The sequence below is a fragment of the Tupaia chinensis genome, unplaced genomic scaffold (genome assembly GCF_000334495.1).
Source record: "Tupaia chinensis unplaced genomic scaffold, TupChi_1.0 Scaffold146177_1, whole genome shotgun sequence".
Lineage (NCBI taxonomy): Eukaryota > Metazoa > Chordata > Mammalia > Scandentia > Tupaiidae > Tupaia > Tupaia belangeri.
Window position 1 is genome coordinate 2,225,534 of NW_006206032.1, and position 21,307 is coordinate 2,246,840.

The 21,307-nt window shown below is 40.0% G+C and overlaps 1 protein-coding gene across 1 annotated transcript in view; it reads right to left on the bottom strand.

The window, feature by feature from the left end:
* Nucleotides 1–15,084, bottom strand: part of YIPF4 (Yip1 domain family member 4) — a 29,616-nt gene extending 14,532 nt beyond the window's left edge. The window contains exons 1-4 of the mRNA XM_006168804.3: nucleotides 14,873–15,084; nucleotides 5,989–6,142; nucleotides 4,615–4,786; nucleotides 1,526–1,603 (exon numbers count right to left, since the gene is read on the bottom strand). Of these exons, the coding sequence (XP_006168866.1) occupies nucleotides 1,526–1,603; nucleotides 4,615–4,786; nucleotides 5,989–6,142; nucleotides 14,873–14,951 (483 nt within the window). The 5' untranslated portion in view covers nucleotides 14,952–15,084. The remainder of the gene's footprint in view (nucleotides 1–1,525; nucleotides 1,604–4,614; nucleotides 4,787–5,988; nucleotides 6,143–14,872) is intronic.
* Nucleotides 15,085–21,307: the final 6,223 nt, after the last annotated feature.

Below are 21,307 nucleotides of genomic sequence, written 5' to 3' on the forward strand. Positions count from 1 at the left end.
AGCAAAAAACCTCTCAAAAAAAAAAAAAAAGAGAGATTTTTGCTATAGGGCGTGTGTGCTCAGTGGAGAAACAGAGAAAGAGAGACAGAAAGCAAGAAATCACACCACAGGGGGGATGGCCACGATGCAATCTCTTCTCTTTCATTCTCTTCTCGGGATTTTAGGAATGTATGCGTGCATGAGTTTTAAGCCACCAGGTCTGGGACTTGAACCATAGTGGATGTGGGTGTTCAGCAACCTAACAATTATGCCATATGTTGGTCCCAGGTTTACTATTAGTTTTATATCAATAAATATTTTAAATTTTTAAATTTCTAACATGATATATACTGAAAATATAACCCATATAAAGAAATCCTGGCCTAGCCTTGGTAGTACACACCACTAAAATGCTCCTGTTCTGGAGACTGAGAAAATATGGGTGGCTCAGGGGACCAATAAGTGGTGTGGTGGTTAAAGTGCTAGATACTCCCACATGGCTGAGCACAGTTTGAGTCCCAGACCTGGTACCTTGCTTTCTTACTTCCTCTCTCTCCCTCTCTCTCTCTCTCTCTCTCTCTCTCTCTCTCTCTCTCTCTCTCCGTGTCTCTCTGGTCAAATTAAAATAAGTGAATGAATAAATAAAATTAAGTAAATGATTCCTTTTTTAAAAAATTGGTGTCTTGGGCTTCAGTACAGGTCCAACCTAAAAACCAGGTATCCCACATTGCTGATTACTTGAATCCCAGCCCCAGAAGATTGAAAAACATGCTGGATACATATGTGTGAATGCCCAAAATCCTAAAGGGATGGAGAAATAGAGGAAAAAGGACTGTGGCATGATCACACCCTATTAGGGGATGCCTTCTCTCTCTTTGGTAAGCATATGCATCTTCAGACCAAAAAGGAAAAAAAAGAAGTTAAAGAAAAAACTAAGTGTAGTGTTATATGCTTACTGTCCTTGCTAGAACACTGAGGCAGGAGATCAAGGTATGACAAGAGCCTAACTCTTTTTTTTTTTTTAAAGAATTTTTTTATTTAACTTACTTTGTTTATTTTTTAAATTTGACCAGAGAGGGGCAAAGTGAGAGAGAGAGCGAGAGAGAGAGAGAGAAAGTGAGAAAGCCACCAGGTCGGAGACTCGAACCGTGATCTGCCATGTGGGAGTCCAGACCCCTTAACCACCACACCACCTGATGGCCCCAAGAGTCTAGCTCTCTAAAAAGAAAAACAAAAAGAAAAAACTGTTTGGCGACCTGAGACCAAAAAGTTTGAAAACTACTGTACCAGAGAATAAATTGCATGCTATACATTACTTGATAACTGGGATGAAATCTTACTTTTCCTTTTCAGTTCTCATAACTTTATCAAATCAGCATGAAACGAATATGTTGATCATTTTAAACATCTTAAAGGAATTACAAACATTAACTTAAAAGTAATTGAGTTAATAGTTACATAATGAGTATAGCTAATAATGGTATCTGCAGTATCCAAAATAAGTTCACTAGAAAAACAAAGAGTATTTTCAAAATTAACTACTTACTTCTCCACCAAGAACTCTGGCCAGTAAGAAAATTGTTAGTGAACCAAATATCCAAATGGTTATAATCCATGAGACCACCTTAAGTGAAAAAAATTCATACAATTAGTATTTTTGTACCAAATAACAATTTTTCAGGAACTCAATTCTCTGCCAACTTTGGCATTCCCAATTCTGGGTCATAGAGAAGTTATGTGGGTTCTCAAGCTAACTTTCCAAAACTAAATAAGAATATAACATGTAATACAATTTTAAATACAAACCGAAAATTCTACAACTACTAATTGACTAAGGAAACCTCAATATTTCAAAATTATTGCAAGAATAAAATGAAATAACAAGTTCTTATTTCTTTTTTTTTTTTTTTGCTATAGGGCATGTGCGCTCGCCAGATAGACAGAGAGAGACAGAGAGATAGAAAGCAAGAAATCACCCCCCAGCGGGGATGGCCATGCTGCAATCCCTTCTCCTCCATTCTCGGGATCTTGGGCACGCACGCACATGCACCCGGCATGAGTTTTAAGCCACCGGGTCTGGGACACGAACCGTGGTCGACTACATACGAGTCCAGCAACACAGCCATTATGCTTACTGCTGGTCCCACAAGTACTTATTTCTGATCCCTTGGTTTATACCATCCTGCAAGAAAAATTCATTCCCAGAAGAAGTTACTGATCTTCTTTGGAAGTCTTTAAAACTTGTATTAACTATATATCTATCCAAGTAATACGATATGAAAAATAAGTTTTGTTTTGTTTTTAGTTTTGCTGTAGGGCATGTGCGTGTGTCAGAGAAAGAATGGCAAAGTGAGAAATCACCCCCAGTAGGGATGGCGACACCGCAATCTTTTCTCCTCCATTCTCCTTTTTAGGAACATACACCTGGTATGGTTTTCAAGCCTCTGGATCTGGGACTTGAATAGTGGTTGGACATGTGGGAGACCAGTGCCTTAACCACCATGCCTCCTGCTGGCCCCCATGTCAGATCATTTTAATTCCTAAGATTTAGTGTAATGATAGAAGAAAGATTCCCGGTTTCTAAAGATTGTTCCCCAAGGGAACCAGCAGTTAGCGTAATGGTTATGTCGCTGGACTCCCACGTAGTCGACCGCGGTTCGCGTCCCGGACCCGGTGGTTTAAAACTCACGCCGGGCGTGTGTGCGTGCATGCCCAAGATCCCGAGAGGAGAATGGAGGAGAAGGGATTGCGGCGTGACCATCCCCCCTGGGGGGTGATTTCTCGCTTTCTGTCTCTATGTCTCTGTCTGTCTGGCGAACGCACGTGTCCTATAGCGAAAAAAAAAAAAAAAAAAGATTGTTCCCCAATTAAAGAAACTAGGACTCTAGAGAAATGGTTGATTCCATAGCTGAGGTAGAGAAAAACAAGACTGGCCTAAAACACTGTGGAGTGAAAAGGAAAGGAAGTGATCAAAAAAGGATGGGATATGCTGAAAGGACAGAAGGCAACTTGATGGAGTTCCCAACAGCTAAAGCTGAAATAATCTGAGCAATAAATGATGATGGTACTGGATTATAATCCAGACACTAAAATAAGTATCCTTCAGTCTACACTGAAATAAAAAACAGAATTAAGTAATGAGAAAGAAGCAACAGCTATTCCTTGAAAAGAGTACCAATTAACAAATGTACAGAGTGAGGGAAACAGAAAAATCACTGCTCAGTGGGACCAGAAGATAGCACAGTGGTTATATCACTGGACTACCACATGGCCAACTGCAGTTCAAGTCCCAGGCTCGGTAGCTTGCCCAAAATCCTGAAAGGAGAATGGAAGAGAAGAGATTGCAGTGTGGTCATCCCCCCTGCGGGGATGGGAGGGAGATTTCTTGTTTTCTCTCTCTGGTGAGTATATAAGCCCTAGAGCAAAAATCTCTCTCTCAAAAAAAAAAAAAAAAAAAATCACTGTTCAGTTAACACTATTTCAGTAATTGTTGCATGCAATATCCATCAATGGATGCTAAAATTAGTAGGGTAAAGACTGATAGAAACAGAATATGTGTATAGGTACAAAGTATCTTCACAAGTGATTTACTAATTATAAAGAGAAAAACATTAACTTTACAGCAGAGAGTATAAGTAGATACCATCCATCACCCTAACTAAGTAATCAAGGTTAACATGACCAGTAATAATATCAGCATATACCCCCTGTTATATACAGAAAAAAGCATAGTCACTTCTGTGATATTCCTGCCCAAAATGCATGGTCTCAAGGCAATCACATGAAAACATCAAGCAAATCCAAATCAAATAACATTTTATGAGGGATATAACAACCTGTTTTTAGTCTTATAACCCTTTGTTCAAATGAGATTATATAAAACAAATAAAACTGGAGCCAGCATGTGGTGTGGTGGTTAAGGTGCTAGAATCCCCCATGGCCAGCCATAGTATGAATCTCAAACTTGGCGGCTTGCTTTCTTACTCTCCCACCCCCGATCAAATTAAATAATAATAAATAAAATTAAATAAATAATTATGTTTAAAAAAACAGATAAAACTAGATGAAGGACTGGTGGTCATAGGAGACCAGAGCCCCCATTCAGTATCTTCAATGGTCTTTGTAACACTTCAACAGACTCAACTGATATAAACTACTGATCTAGGGGTAAATATTAACAAGACCAGTACAGGATGTTAAGGATCTTGAGATGAGGAAGTTACTCTGGATTATCTGCATAAACTCTAAATATCCTGTCTTTAAAAGAGGAAAGTAGGGGGCCAGCAACTGGCATGATGGTTAAGGTGCTGGACTCCCACATGGCCAACTGCAGTTCAAGTCTCAAAAAAGGTGGTTTGCTTTCTTGCTTTCTCACTTTTTCTTTCTGATGAGTGCACAGTCCCTATAGCAAATTTAAAATAATAATAATAATAAATAAATAAAATTATATTAGTCATTTTTTAAAAACTATAAATGAAAGAAGGAAACAGATTTGAGAACAGTAGAAGACAATAACAGGTGATATTTGACTATATTTAATTTTTAACTCTTAACATATTTAAGACTTTTATGATATAAACTAAAAGCGTGGGAAAAAATTTTTTAATTGGAAAAAAAAAATAAAGATGTACTTACCCTAAACTGTCCATATAATGATATCATTGAAAAGAATAGAACAACAGCCAGAGGACCCCAAAAGTCAGGATTGTCTCTCACCACTTGTCTATTAAAACCAAGTGAAGGCATTGGCATCAAAACACATCGGATTTTGTAGTAAATATCCTTTAGATCAATATCTAATTCTTCCCTACAATTTAAAAATAAAAAATTATGAAAAGGCACATACATCTGAATACTAAGACAAAAAGAATTTAAGAAAAGTTTAAATCTGACACTATAGTCTCATTTGCATTTGAGGTACCATGTATCACTGATTTTAGTTTTACATTTTCAACCCTTCATTATCTTTAAAGTTGGGACAAATCTCACAATAGCTGGTGTCATACAAATGTTGTTAGTCTGGAGTGAGACCAAGGGCTTCCAAGAGCTGCCTTTCCTTTATCAGTGTCCTGGAGGCACTAACAATTTAAGACAACTTTAAATAAAAATTTTTGTTTGAGAGTTTTGGGGACCACAATGATAATTCAGACTATAAACCTGTATGAGAACCAACATGGGGTTTAAATTCGCATGGAAAATTTTTTCTTACTACATCCCACCCAGTGCCAAACTGAAACAAGCTTTCTTATCTCTTTTCTATAATGGTGGGCTGCTCATTTGTCCTTACAAGGAAATAACCCTTTGATGTCCCAGTTTTATGTCACCTTAGACTCTTTTTTTAACGTATAAAATAACTTCATCTATTAATCCATAGCAATTTAGAGTTCATAAAATATGGTATGTTAATATTAAGAAACATAGATGTTTTAGCACTTAATCAACCAGTAATTACTACAAATAACTTAGTAATGCCTCAATTTTATAAGGCTATAGGTTCTTCTTTCTAAAATTACTAATTTTTTTGTTTCTTTTAATCATTTTTTTCAGATGATAATTAAAAAATTTCAAGTACTCCGAAGTGACAATTTCTCTAGTCCTGCTCACACTGGCAGCTCTAGAATGCCTATCTCAAAGAGACTTTGCAGTGGTCCTCTTTATGGAACTCTTAATTAACAATAAACCAGAATTTAGAAAGAAAGCACCTAAGAGCCCTGCTTTTTCAGACTGCATAGTTACTTAAGATAGCTGATAGACCCAGGGAAGCTCTAGTAGTGTGGAGTATATGTGTGTGTGAGTGATACAGAACTACCATTTTAATTTTGTCATTCCACAGGTTAGAAAACATTGTCATTATTTATTTTGAACAGTTTAAGTAGTTTTTAAGTGATAGTGAAAATTTTGACAAAAAGTTTAAGATTTTTTACATTAGTCTTTAAATAACATGAAAGAATATAATCATCCCACAGGCTAGCTCTAAAAAAATTTAAAGTATGTATTATTTTTACATACAAGAGTGGCTTTTTATCTTCAGGATCATCATCTTCAACTTCCAAAAGCCAGCCATACCCTCTCTGTCTCAGAAATGTAGTTGCTGTAGATTCTTTAACAAAATCTCCACCAAGGTTTAATTTGACGTCTGGGGATGCTATTGAACCACTGAGATCTTAGGAAAAAAGAGGGTAACACTATAAACCAAGGTAAAAATGTGTGAATCTTAAGCAAAATGAGCATACTCTCAACTAAAATAATTATTTGCATTTAATTTTTAAATGTTAAAGTTGATAGTTTAAAATCATCTTTTACTTTAAAATTTTAAAAAAGATAGTGTTAAAAAAAACTTATGAGGGGCAAGCAGCTGGCATTGTGGCTAAGGTCCTGGACTCCCACATGGCTAACTGCACTTCATGTCCCATACCAGATGATTTAAAAATTACACTGGGTAAGTGTGCGTGCGTACCCAAAATCCCAAGAGGAGAATGGTGGAGAAGAGACAGCAGTGTGACCATTCTCCTCCCCCTCCCCGGGGTGGGGGTTGATTTCTCACATTACCTCTCACTTTCTCTGTCTCTCTCTGGGGATGACTCACACTCTATGATAAAACAAAACAAAACAAAAACAAAAAAACACTTATGAAATGTTTCACAGCTAGTTGGCTAGACCAGTACCAGAATCTTTAAAATTTAAATAGAGAGACAAGCAGATGGTGTAATGGTTATGTCACTGGCCTCCCACATAGTTGACTGGTTTGAGTCCCAGACCCTGCGACTTAAAACTCATGCTAGGCATGTGTGCGTATGTGTCCAAAATCCCGAGAGGAAAATGAAGGAGAAGGGACTGCAGCATGGTCATTCCCCCTGGGGAGAGGGGAGAGATGAGTGCTCTCTGTCTCTCCCGTGAGTGCACACGTCCTATAGCAAAATATTTCACTCAAAAAAAATTTAAATAGGGGACCAGTAGTTGATGTAATGACTATGTCGCTGGACTCCCATGTAGCCAACTGCGGTTCAAGTCCTGGACCTGGTGGCTTAAATTCACGCCAGGTGCATGTGAATGCGTGCCCCAGGATCCTGAGAGGAGAATGGAGGAGAAGGGATTGCAGCATGGACATCCCCCTTGGGGGGTGATTTCTTGCTTTCTGTCTTTCTGTCTCTGGCTATCTTTCTGGCGAGTGCACGCACCCTATAACAAAAACCTCTAAAAATAAATTTAAATAGAAAACACATACATATGATAACATTTTGGATTATCTTCATTATTATATAAATTATGTGCTTCAAAAAAGTTATTATATAAATCCCCTTTAGATGTATTTTATTTATGTGTATATATAAACCATTAGACACAATTTATTTGCTAAAGGATACTTTTTCTCTTTATTCTTCTATTTAAATCATCAAATATCTATACTAAGTGCTTCCTATATTAATGCTTAGTTCTGCATAAATCTGATTATAAACTTTTTAGTTTAGAAAATCATCTTTGGTTTTGGTAAAAATAAAGGGCTGCATTTTTTTCTTTTTTCTTTCTTTCTTTTTTTAGGTCAGCTTTAATAAGAGGTAAAGAGATTCAGTTACCTGAAAGATATCACCGCCCCAGGGGAGATGGCCATGTCACAACCCCTTCTCCTCCATTTTCCTCTCAGGATCTTGGGCACGTACACACGTGTCCCACAGTGTTTAAGCTACCAGGTCCAGGACTTGAACCGAGGTGACTACATAGGAGTCCAGCGACATAGCCATTATGCCAACTGCTGGTCCCTCAGTTACCTATATTTAAAAATAATTCCAGGACCAACCCCTAGCTTAGTGGTTAAGAAAACAGGATTCCAGGACTAGAAGATGGTGTAACGGTTGCATTGTTGGATTCCCAGGTAGTTGATAATGGTCTCAGTCCCAGATCTGGTGGTTTAAATCTCACACGAAGTGCATGTACATGAGTACCTAAAATCCCAAGAAGAAAATGGAGTAGGGATTGTAGTGTGTCTATCCCCCTTGGGGAGTGATTTCTCATTGCCTGTCTCTCTGTCTCTCTGGCAAGCACACATGCCCTATAGCAAAAACCTATCTTAAAAACGAAAACAAAAACAAAAACAAGCAGGATTCCACATGGCTGATCACAGTTTGAATACTTGGAAAACATGCTGGGTGCATATGCCTATGTGGCCCAAAATTCTGATAGAATGAAAAAACCATGAAGAGGAAATTATAGCAGGACCATGCCCCATTGGGGGTGCTTTCTCCCTCCATCTCTGGTGAGTGCAGGAGAAATGGAGGAAAAAGGACTGCAGCTGCGACCCACTGGGGGGGGGGGTACTTTCTGTCTATATGGGCAAGTGCAAGCACAATGTGACACTAAAAATAAACAAAGTAAAATGCAATGCATGGTCTGCATAGTGTCTTAGGGGTTACAGATAATTATGGTAGAAAAAGGGCCACATTTTTCTGGTTAAAAAATATTAAAATTAGTTAAGGATTTGCTTGAGGTCACATAGGAATTAAGAAGAAGAAGAAAAAAAACACACATCTGCAGGACCAGATGATATGCCTTGTAAATGCCATCAACGTTGCTAACTCAAATGGAGTGGTACTTCAGAGAAACAATTTTGGCAATAGCAAACTAGAACACTTTAAACAGATCCTCCCTCTCTGGAGATTATCTCCAATACTAAAGCTAACACCCTTTAAAAAACAAAACTAGGTTTTTCATCTATAATATAAAGGGCTTAATTTATACAGTACTTTAAATTCTAGGTTAGTTCTTAAAAACTACCATTAGAATTTTTGGCTTAAACTTCAATGAGTGGCTCAATTGTGACTCACATCCTGGCCTGGTTGTGAAAATTCCTGCAAGTAATTATAACAAGTTTATATTCAGAAACTCAATCCTGGCTTGAGTACTAATTAATGTAGCAAATCATTTGTATCTTTGGGGCCCCAGTTTCCTATTCAAAGTTCTTTCCAAGTTACACATCACAGGAGTCTTTATGAGGGGAATTATTATTTTTTAAATAATTATTTATTATTATCATTTTTCAATTTGACAAGAAGAGGGAAAGTGAGAAATCAAGCCACCAGGTCCAGGACTTGAACCATGGTTGACCATGGGAGTCCAGCACCTCAACCTCCCCACCACCTGCCAGCCCCATTTATAAGGGGAATTATTTAGCTAGAGATAAAATCCAAGTACTCTGGAATTCACTGTCATTTCTTACCTAAAGTTTAAAAGTAGTCTCTACAAACGCTGTCAAAGAATTCTTGTAGTAAAAATATTCTCAGAATGACTTTCTGCTTTTTTGTGCTAATCTAAGTTGAAAATGAAGAGACCAGCAGTTAATGTAATGGCTATGTCACTGAACTTTCATGTAGTCGACCATGGTTCAAGTCCCAGACCAGGTGGCTTAAACTCACGATGGGCGTGTGTGTGTGCATGCCCAAGATCCCGAGAGCAGAATGGAGGAGAAGGGACTGTAGTGTGGCCATCCCTCCTGGAGGGGTGATTTCTCGTTTTCTGTCTCTCTCTCTCTGGCGAGCGCACACGCCCTATAGCAAAAAAACAAACAAAGAAAAAAAAACCCGCTCCCCCCACCAAAAAAAAGAAAAGAAAAATGGAAGCAATAGAATTTAACTAAAATTTAATTAATTAATTAATTTAGTTAGTTTTAGAGCAATTTTTGCTATTGGAACATGTGCTGGCCAGAGAAACAGAGGACAAAGAGACAGAAAGTACGAAGAAATCACCCACCGGGGGGATGGCCACATCACAATTCCTTCTCTGTTCTTATCTTGGGACCTTGGACATGCGTGCACACACGCCTAGAGTGAATTTTAAACTACTGGGCCCAGGATTCGAATCATGGTCACCTATGTAGGAGTCCAGCGACATAACCATTATGCCATCTGCTTTCATTTTTTTTAAAGAGAGATTTTTGCTATAGGGCATATGCACTCACTAGAGAGACAGAGAGAGACTGAGACAGAAAGCAAGAAATCACCACTCTCCCCAGTGGGGATGGCCACATACAATCCCTTCTCCATTCTCCTCTTGGGATTCTGGGCATGCATGTACACATGCTCAGCATGAGTTTTTTTTTTTGGAGAGGTTTTTGCTATAGGGTGCGAATGCTTGCCAGAAAGACAGAGACAGAGAGAAAGTGAGAAATCACCCCCCCGGGGGGATGGCCATGCCACAATCCCTTCTCTTCCATCTCCTCTTGGGATCTTGGGCATGCATACACATGCTCCCACTGTGAGTTTAAGCCACTGAGTCTGGGATTCGAACCGCAGTCGACTACATGGGAGTTCAGTGACATAGCCATTATGCTAATTGCTGGTGCCATCCCAGCATGAGTTTTAAGCCACAGAACCTGGGACTCAAACCACAGTTGACTACATCGGAGTCCAGCAATGTAACCATAACGCCATCTGCTGGTCCCCCAAAATTTCACTTCTTATAGTTATAAAGTGACTTTTCTTGATTTAACATAAAGATTTAGATCAAGAAGTCATTAGTACAGCAGTAATATTAGAGGTTTTGAAATTATGAGGCTAAAAAGAGCCTTAACCGTGTCCTGGCCTCTAGAAAAGTTTACATTTAAGATCTTTAAACCAAAAAAGGACATATAAATTATAGTCCTAAAGAATGCTGTGCTATAGAACTATGTATGCTTAGCAGTTTATCATAGCATGGATCCCACATCTTCTAAATTGCACTTATTTTTGTTAATTTTTTGTTTGTTTGTTTGTTTGTTTTTAGAGGTTTTTGCTATAGGGCACGTGTGCTAACCAGAAAGACAGAGAGAGACAGAAAGACACACCCTGGCGGGGGTGGGGGATGGTCACACCTCAATCTCTTCTCGTCCATTCTCCTTTTGGGATCTTGGGGCACGCACGCACACGTGCCCGGCGTGAGTTTAAGCCACCAGGTCTGGGACTCAAACTGCAGTCAAATACATGGGAGTCCAGCAACACAGCATTACGCCAACTGCTGATCCCACCCTAAATTGCACTTTTACCTTAGAAATTTTGTAGTACCTTCTGCTTTGTGCAAAGCAACAGGCACATATTAAGGACACAAATAGGAATGCCACAGACAGTAACAGCAGTTTGACACTTTCTGTACTACATCCAAGACATGATTAGGTGTGGGTAGGGAAAAAAAGCAAAAGCAACAGAAAAGTCCAAAAAATTGGTAGCTACCCTGACATGTTAGCAAGTTAACAAGTATAGTGTTAGAGAATAAGGTAAAAGATTTAGGGGAAAAAAATAATCACCCCAGAAGCACAGCTGACTTAAGTTAAACCAGAGTAAGAACCAGTTAGCCTGGTTGTCAACCCTAGGATGTGTGACCAGATGGTAAAAATGGTAAGTTAAAATTCCTTTTTACTATAATAAATATAAGTGGATTTAAAAGGAACCAAAGGGGCAACAGGTGGCACGGTGGACTCCACATAGTTGACCATGGTTTGAGCCCTGGACCAGCAGCTTGGAAAGCACACCAGACACATGTCTGTATGTGCTCAAAATCTCAAGAGGAGAATGGAGAAGGGATTGTAGTATTCCCATCCACCCTAGGGGTGATTTCTCACTTTCGCTCTCTATCCTTCTCCAGTGAATGTACTCACCCACTATGACAAAAAACTAACAACAAAAAAAAAAAAGAGAGAGAGAGAGAGAAAAATAATACATGTGCATGGGGCTGGCAGGTGGTGTAGTGGATAAGGGTGCTGGATTCCCACATGGCTGACCATGGTTCGAGTCCTGGACCTCATGGCTTGCTTTCTCGCTTTCCTTTTCTCTCTCTCTCTCTCTTTCTGGTTAAATTAAAAAATAACAATAACAAATAGACTTAAGTAAGTAATTCTTAAAAAAAGAAATAATACATGTGCATAATCATAGAGAGATAAATAATACACATGCAGAATTATTCTGCAATCATCAGGTGTATATTGGAGCTTGACCAAGTTACTCCTCCATAAGAAAATGTTTTCTCAAAGCCTTGTATAAAACTGTGTCTTGGGTTATCTTTATATTTGTATTATTTTTGCTTAAGGTTTTAGTAGCCTAACTATTTAATACTGTCCATAAATTTTCACAGTTAACATAATTAAAATCAATTAATAAAAACTTCTGAGCTAATGGTTAGAAAAACTATCCCGTTTGGGCATAAAGTAGTTATTTAACAGAAATCCCTTTTGTTGTGAGCCTTTTTTATTTTGAAAAATTGTAGATTCACAGAAAGTTGCAAAAGTAGTACAGAGAGGTCATAGATACCTTTAGCCCAGCTTCCCCAATGGTATCATCCCATATAACTATCAAAATCAGAATACTGATACAGGTAAAATGCACAGACAATGCACTGGTACAATGAGTCAGATTCTGCCAGGTTTTGTTTTTGTTTTTGCTACATGGTGCATGGGCAGACCCGAAACAGAAGAGAAAGAGAAAACACCACTACCCCACCACCACCACCACCACCACCACCATCCCCTGCCTCCTGGTGTAGGATGTCCACACTGTAATCCCATCTCCATTCTCTGGACTGGATGGAGAAATGGAGGAAAACACCATTTGGGTGTTTATAAACACATTTGGGGCATATAAACACAAATGCCCAGCTTATTTTTCAAGCTGCCAGGTCCATATTCAAACTGCTCAATAAGCCACACGGGATCCAGCTGCCTTAACTTCCATGCCACCTGCTATCCCAGATTTCACCAGTTCTACATGTGTCCATTTGTATGTGTACTTCTACACAATTTTATCATGAGGAATTCAGTTCCTTATGAATAGTACTTAACAGCTGTGCTAAGGGCTGACCCCAAACATTGTATTCTTTTGGAAAGATTTTTTTTTTTGAGAGGTTTTTGCTATAGGGTGTGTATACTCGACAGAAAGAGAGACAGAGACAAAGAGACGGAAACTGAGAAATCACCCCCCAGGGGGTATGGCTATGCCACAATCCCTTCTCCATTCTCCTCCCAGGATCTTGGGCATGCACGCGCCCGCGCCTGGTGTGAGTTTAAGTCACCAGGTCCAGGACTAGACTCACAGTCGACTACATGGGAGTCCAGTAACATAGCCATTACGCCAACTGCTGGTCCCTCCAGTGTGAGTTTTAAGCCACTAGGTTTGGGACTTGAACCACGGCCTATTACGTGGGAGTCCAGTGATGTAACCATTACACCATCTGCTAGTCCCAACCAATGCCATTTTTAAAAACTACCTAATGGCTTAGTGCACCTGCCAGAGACAGAGAGAAAAAACACTTCTCAATGGAGAATTGTCACCCACAATCATCCCTTTTCCTCTATTTCTCCATCCAGTCTTGGGTATTCACACATGTGCCAGAGGTGATTTTCAAACCACAGGGGCTGGGATTCCAGCCCAGGTCTACCAAGTGGGATCCAGTTCCCTTTACCACTAGATCAGAAGTAAGTTCACCAATACCAATATTTTTTTTCTTTTTTTGTTTTTGCTTATAGGCTATGTGCAGTAACAGGGGGTAAAGTGAAACATCACCCCCACAAGGGGAAGGCTACATCTCAATTCCTCCTCCAGTCTCCTCTTGGGATTTTTGGCACTACAACAGACGTCTGGTGTGACTGTCAAGCCCAGGGTAGGGACTCAACCACACAGTCAACCATTTGGGATCCAGAGCCTTAACCTAAACACTACCTGCTGGACCACAGATACTATTAAATAAAAGCAAACAACCAACCAACCAACAACAAAAGACAACACTACTAAACAGCAAAACAAGAAGAACAAAAGAAAGCAGGAAAATAACTTATACTAGCCAATGCACTATGAAATCAGATTTCTGAGGAAAATCTAGGTCCTTCGAAAGTGAAATTTCAGGCAGTAAACTGATAACTAGCAGAAAGGAAGATTCAGGTAACAAGGAGTTGGTTAAGGAGCTGAGAAGAGGAAAAAGCATTTTCTTGCACTATAGGAAAAATCTCTAGAGTGCACAGATGATTCCTCAAAACATACAAGAAAATCTGTAAAAAGTTATTGGGGGTCACCTCGCTAGATTAAGAGAAGTTTGAGATATACCTGGCTTGGTTGGCTCTGCTGCTCTGAATATTAAGGTCAAACACTATAAAATGGGATGAAAAGTGGAAACCAGACAAGACATCAAATTCAACAAAAAACACAAACTTCTCGAGGGAAGTCTGGATTTGTAGTGCCGGATGTAATCCCCGAAAAAATAAAAATAAAAAGTGATCTATTGAGAGACCAGCAGATGGTGTAATGGCTATGTCCGCTGGACTCCCATGTCGCTTGGACCACGGTTCAAGTCCCGGACCCGGTGGCTTAAACTCACACTGGGCGCATGTGTGCTCAAGATGCCGAGAGAATGGAGGAGAAGGGATTGCGGCGTGGCCATCCCGGGGGATGATTTCTCTCGGTTTCTGTCTCCGTCTTTCTGGCGAGTGCACGCGCCCTAAAGTAAAAATATTACCCCCCCCCCAAAAAAAAAGAGGGTATACTATCCATAAGCAACAGAGGACCAAGGCTCTCCTTGCTTGCTCTCGTTGATACTTCCTTGGCCAATCTAACCGTCCCTTTTACAAATACAGCGAGTTATTCTAGAAATAAAACTTTAGGATTCCGTGGGAGCACTTGAGGTGAATAGTCCTCCCAGAAAAACCTGCCACCAGACAATGTGGGGAGAGCAAGGAGCTGCTCCGCTGAGTGGATGCTTTTCAAGACAGCTCCCCACCCCCTCGGCCACTCGGGCCTCTCGGAAGGTCCAGCAGGCGTACTGGCTGGAGTCACCGGTCAGCTTCCTGCCCGTCCGCACCCGGCCACAGCGCCTAGGCACCAAAGACCCCACCGCGTCAGACCCGGCGTGCTCCGGGGTGGCAGCCCCTCCAGGGACTCGGCCTCACCTTCCGCGTCTGCTGAGGAGACAAAGGTGAAGTCCCCGTTAGTGGGAACATAGGCCGGGGGCGGGCCCGGCGGCTGCATCTCGGGCCCCTCCGAGACGGCCGTAGTGGAGGAGCGGCTGCGCCCAGGCCCCGAGGCGGCCGCGGCGCCGACCCGCACGCTCGCCCTACGGTGCGGCCTGCGCGCCTGGAGGTGCGGCTAGAAGCGAGGCCGCACCACGACGCCGGCGCTATGACAGGCCCATAACAGTGACAGCGCCGCCGCGATTGGCTCTTTGTAATGTGCTCTCCCATTGGCTCCTGCAGAAAGGTTCTGATTGGGTCTTTCTGATGTTGATTCCGGAAGTTTACCCGGGACAGGAAGTTTACTTGTAATTCGTGGAATACTGGGACGTTCCTTTTCCCCTCGGCTGTTTTTTTTTGTTTTTTTTTTTCTTTTGTCCTCTTGAGTCCCGTCTCTTCCGCCGTTTCTTTGCCTAGCTCCTTCGTTTTTGTTAACTGGGTGGATTAAAACATTTTAGAACTAAGTAGGTTTCTAGAGGTCAATCCCTGCCTAGGAGCCCAAAATCTCGTTGCTCTTAGTCATTAATTGTGTAAGAGCCTGACTATACATTATCTCTGATCCTCAGTTTCCTCACCCGTTAGATGATGGATAATAGAGTGCAGAATATTAATTTTATAAAGCAGATAAAGAGCCAGCAAGTGGCGTAGCGATTAAGGCGATGTACTCTCAAGACTGTGCACTGTTCGAGTCCCAGACCTGGTGGCTTTCTTTCCCCCTCTGTCGCTTGCTCTATCTCTAGGTGAGTGCCATGCCCTATAGCAAATTTTAATAATAATAAATAAAATTAATTATTTTGTTTATAAAATGATAATCTGTGAATTGCTACCCAGAGACTGTGGCTCTGGGCTACCTAAATTCTTTTATAAAAAAAGTAAGAGAGTAATAGAATCAGGGCAGTACCTAACTCTAACTTCTCAAGTGATAGACTTACCAAAGTACAAACTCACCTTTATTATTTTTTGTTTGTTTTTACAATAGGGTGTGCACTCACTGGCAAGAAGACAGCTACTAAGGGAAAATGAGAAATCACCCTTCCCGCAATGGCCACAGTATCCCTTCTCCTCCATTCTCTTCTTGGGACTTGGGACACACCCATACGTGCCAGCATGATTTTCAAGCTTCCCCGTCCAGGACTCAAACCATGGTTGAACGTGTTAGAATCCAGTGCCTTAACTGCCACACCACCTACTGGTCCCAAAACTCATCTGTTTTTTAAATGTTTAAATAAATATAGTTTATTTAAATGTTTAATTAAATATAGTTTATTTAATATCCAAGCTACATAAATGAGGCTTCCAATTCGAAGAAAGTGTAGGGATATAAGACAGAGAAATACACAATGGCTTAGCAAAGAAAGCAAAGGGAAAGCGTGTGTTAAATGGAATGGCAGGAAAGTTTTCTCACAAGAGGTAACAATTAAGTTGATATTAAAGGACAAGTAAAAAATTTTAGGATCATACTTGTGTTATCTCTTGTTACAATTTTTCAATACTTTGGGATCTAAATCACATTTGTTTAAAATTTTCCATTGAAAGCTCTGCTCTTGTCTTTAAGTGATCTGGCCCCAACAGTTTTGGTATCCTTCGAGCAGAGTTTGTTCAGTTTTACTTTTCAGTCAGAATTGTGTAAATTGAACCAGTTGAGATATGTATGGTGTTGGCTATTGTTTCTTCTATTAATCATTGCTTCTCTTTATTTAGAGCACAAAATTAATTTTATCCTCACAATTGATGTGAATGGTCTTCATTACCAGTGTCATCTTCAACATCATTTTACCTCTTCTTACAATGAGTTATCCATTTATAAGTTGCTTATTTCTTTGGGGCATTGTCCCCATCAACTTTTTGTAAAGCATAAATGATTTCATTCCCACCCAAGCTTCACCATAAATTCAGCATTTGTTCTTGTTTCAGTTTGCTCAGAATTCATGTACTCTGATTGAGTCTTTCTTTTCGAAGTGATGTCGTATTCTTTCTAGTGCCTCAAACTAGATTCTACTCACACATGTTGTAATAAGTTTTTTTTTCATTATATGCTATTGCTTATTTAAAATAATTTCCCAAGTCTTTCAATGATTTTTAACAGGCTTTGCTTTTATCATCTCAAATAGCTGTAATAGGTTATTATGAGTTTATTTCGTGAAAAAAAAATTTTTCAAATCAATGTATAGGATTTTTTCATAATACTTTCCATGAACTTTGTTTTCAGGTTTTTGCCATAGGGAGCTTGCACTTGCCAGAGAGGAGAGAGACAAAGAGATACAGAGAGAGGAAAAGTGAGAAATCATCCCCTAGGGAGTATGGCCATACTGCGATCCATTCTCCTCCATTCTCATCTCAGGATTTTGGGAAGGCATATATGCATACATGCCCAGCGTGAGTTTCAACCCGCTAGGTCTGCAACTGGAATCGCAGTTGGCCATGTGGAAATCCAGCTGCTTTAACTACCATGCCACCTGCTAGCCCCCACCATGAACTTTCTGAAGAATTCTATTTTTTTTTTTTTCAATTTGCTAGAGGGCATGTGTGCTTGCTGGATAGAGACCAATTGACTTGAGAGGAGGTGGGCAGAGGAGAGTGGGAAAGTAGTCATAACACAATCCCTCCTCCTCCATTTCTCCTATTGGGATTTCTGTAAAAGAATTATTTTATTGGAACCAGCAGTTAGCATAATGACTATGTTGCTGGACTCCCATGTAGTCGACCACGGTTCGCGTCCCGGACCCAGTGACTTAAAACTCATACCGGGCGCGTGTGCGTGCGTGCCCAAGATCCCGAGAGGAGAATGGAGGAGAAGGAATTGCCATGTGGCCATCCCCCCTGGAGGGTGATTTCTCGCTTTCTGTTTCTCTCTCTCTCTCTGGTGAGTGCACGTACCCTATAGCAAAAACCTCTCCAAAAAAAGAATTATTTTATTTAACTTTTTTATTTTATTTACTTATTTTAATTTGACCAGAGAAGGACATAGTGAGGGGGAGAGAGAGAGAAAGGGGAAGTGAGAAGTGAGAAAGCAAGCTGCCAGGTCCAGGACTCAAACCGTGGTCAGCCACATGGGAGTTCAGCACCCTTAACCACCATGCCACCTGCCGGCCCCTCCTATTGGGATATTGAGGACATGCATTCAATATGTTTTTCAAGCCACTAGGTTTGGGACTCAAACCACACAGTTGACCATTTGAAATCCAGCTGCCCCAATTACCACACCACCAGCTGGCCGTAGCCATCCTCTTATTCCTGCTACTCTATGCTCTCTGGGGTCTCCTCCTTAAATTCTATTTAATACTTAACAGTAATAGGTAATACTTACATGATACTTATAGCTAATATTTTCATGGTTCACTTATAGCTAATACTTCATGTGCCTAGTATCATAGTACATGGGATACATAAATTCATTTACTCCTCATGACAACCTCATGAAGTAGGTACTGTTTTTCCTTTCCTTTACAAAGGAACATGTGACAGAAAAAAAAAAAAAGTTAATCACTTGCCAAAGATCACAACAATACAAAGTGTAGGACCAGGATATGAACCTAGGTAATCTGATTCCAGAGTCCTATCTACAATACTCTGAAACCTCATTTGTTTGTTTGTTTGTTTGTATGCTACTCTTCAGAGTTTGTTGTTTAGCTTTGATGCTTAAGGTTTTGGTTTTTTTCTCTTTTTTTATAATTATGGGGAATTTGGTTTTTAGGCTCTCTACAAGTAAATGAGCCACCTTACAGAGCTCCAGTTGTCAACTAAAGTTGACACGCTAAAAATCAACCTAGAGTAGTCACAACAAAGTGTAGAAGAGAGCAATTTTTGATATAATTATGCAGGTACTGCTAAACTCTAATTAAACATTCTGCCAATGAGAATGTAATCCTAATAAACTTTAGACATCCATTTTTCGAATCCAGACTTTGGGAGCTGAGGTCAGATATTTTCAGATCATGATTCTTGTTTTTGGAATTGTGTCAGGAATTCATGTTCTGCTTAGGTTCTTTAAATAATAGGTTTGTTGACCTTCAAGGAGTGGTACAAATGCTATGTTTAATTTGCTAACCTTACTTTCATGCTGTAAATATTGTTTAAGTTTACTCACATTAACCAACGCCTCAACTCTTAAGTGGTAACTCATGGCTTATTTGTTTTGTTTTTATATTTATAATTTTTTTCTTACCTTAATATTTACTTATTGGAGAAAATAGAAAAAGAAACATCATGCTATTATCCTATTATATTACCTACAGAGGTAACCACTGTTAACATCTTTTTTTTTTTTTTGGAGAGGTTTTTGCTATAGGGCACGTGCACTCTTGGTAAAATAAAAAATCACCCCGCCAGGGCAGATGGCCATGCCACAATCCCTTCTCCATTCTCCTCTCAGGATCCTGGGCACACACACACGCACATGCACCCAGCATGAGTTTAAGCCACCGGGTCCAGGACTTAAACTCGTAGCCAACTACATGGGAGTCCAGCCACATAGCCATTAAGCCAACTGCTGGTTCTATCACTGTTAACATCTTGGTGTGAATTCTTGAGATTCTTTTTCTAAGTATTTTATGTATAAAGTATACTGTTCCATACATATTGTTTTATAATATTAGCATTTTTCAAAGTTACCATAATTTTTTTTTCCCTTATTTTTCTAAAGACAGAGTCTTACTATACCACAGTTATCCTGCCTCAGCCTCTCCAGTAGCTGGGACCATAGGTGTGCAACAGTGTGTCTGGCTCTTAGGGTGGACTGGGACTTAAGCCTAGGTCTCCCATGGGGCCTCAGCCTGCCAAGTAGCATCATCAGTCTGTGTGCTACCAGAACTGGGCCTCATCATATTTTGTCACATTTTAGAGTTGCCTATCATATTATTTAATGGACATATTATAGTTCATTAAAAGCAACTCTAGGGCCAGCAGGTCACATAGCGGTTAAGGCATTGGATTCCCACATGGCCAACCGCAGTTTGATCCCTGGACCTGGTGGCTTGAAACACACTGGACACATGTGCGTGTGCGCCCAAAAATCCCAAGAGGAGAATGAAGGAGAAGAGATTGCATCTTGGTCATCTCCCAGGGGGTTGATTTCCCACTTTCTCTCTCTCTGTCTTTCTACCGAGCACATGAATCCTGTATCAAAAATATCTCTTAAAAAAATAAAGTACAGGGGCCGGCAGGTGGCCTGGTGGTTAAAGGCGCTGGGTTCCCACATGGCCAACAATGGTTCAGGTCCTGGACCTGGTGACTTGCTTTCTCACTTTCTCTTTCTCTCTTTCTCTGTCTCTCTCTCTCTGGTCAAATTTAAAATAATAATAACGATTGGAATTAAATAAAAATTTTTAAAAGTATATATTGCTAACTTGTCCTCCAACAAGTTATCTCCATTGGCAGAGCACAGAAGTACCTCTTTCCCGCATCCCCTGTCAACACTGAATATGATAATTTTTAGAAAACATGCCCGTTTCAGTGCTGGCAGTGCATGGGTTGAGGCAGCTGGACGCCCACATGGCTGACTGCAGTTTGAGTCCCAGATCTGGCAGCTTGCTTTCTTACTTTCCTTCTCTCTTTCTGTCCCGCTGTGATCAACTTCAATTTAAAAAAGACAATGAATATAATTTTTTTTTAATTTTTTTTGGAGAGGGTTTTTTTTTTTTTTGCTATAGACAGAGAGAGACAGAGAGATAGAAAGGGAGAAATCACCCCCCAGGGGGGATGGCCACGCAGCAATCCCTTCTGCTCCATTCTCCTCTCGGGATCTTGGGCATGCACACACACACACCCAGCGTGAGTTTTAAGCCACCGGGTCTGGGACGCAAACCGTAGTCAACTACGTGGGAGTCCAGCGACATAGCCATTACACTAACTGCTGGTCCCATAATGAATATAATTTTTAAAAATGCCAATTTGAAGGGTGCTATGTATCTTACTGTTTCAATTTTCATTTCATTTTATTTATTTATTTTAATAATTATTTAATTTTACTCATTGTCATTATTTTGTTTTTACTTTTTAAAGTTGATTAGAGAGAGACAGAGAGAGAGGGAAAGTAAGAAAGCAAGGTGCCATGTTCGGGTCTCGAACTGCAGTTAACCATTTGGGAGTCCAGTCAATTTAACCACCACACCACACATCAATTTTCATTTCATTTAAATTATGATACTTCAAAGTACTTGAAAAGTAGACAATCTAAAGAGAAGGTGGAAGAGACTCTGGATGGATGTGAATAAAGGAAATGTTTTCAATTTTGAATTAATATTTGTGAGATATCAGTGAGAAACGAATATAATGTAATAAACTATAATATGAAGATAAATAAATCCAAGACTGTACTCAACTGTCATTATATTTTTAGCCAAGAAATCAGATGTGTATACAATAATATGTACAAGA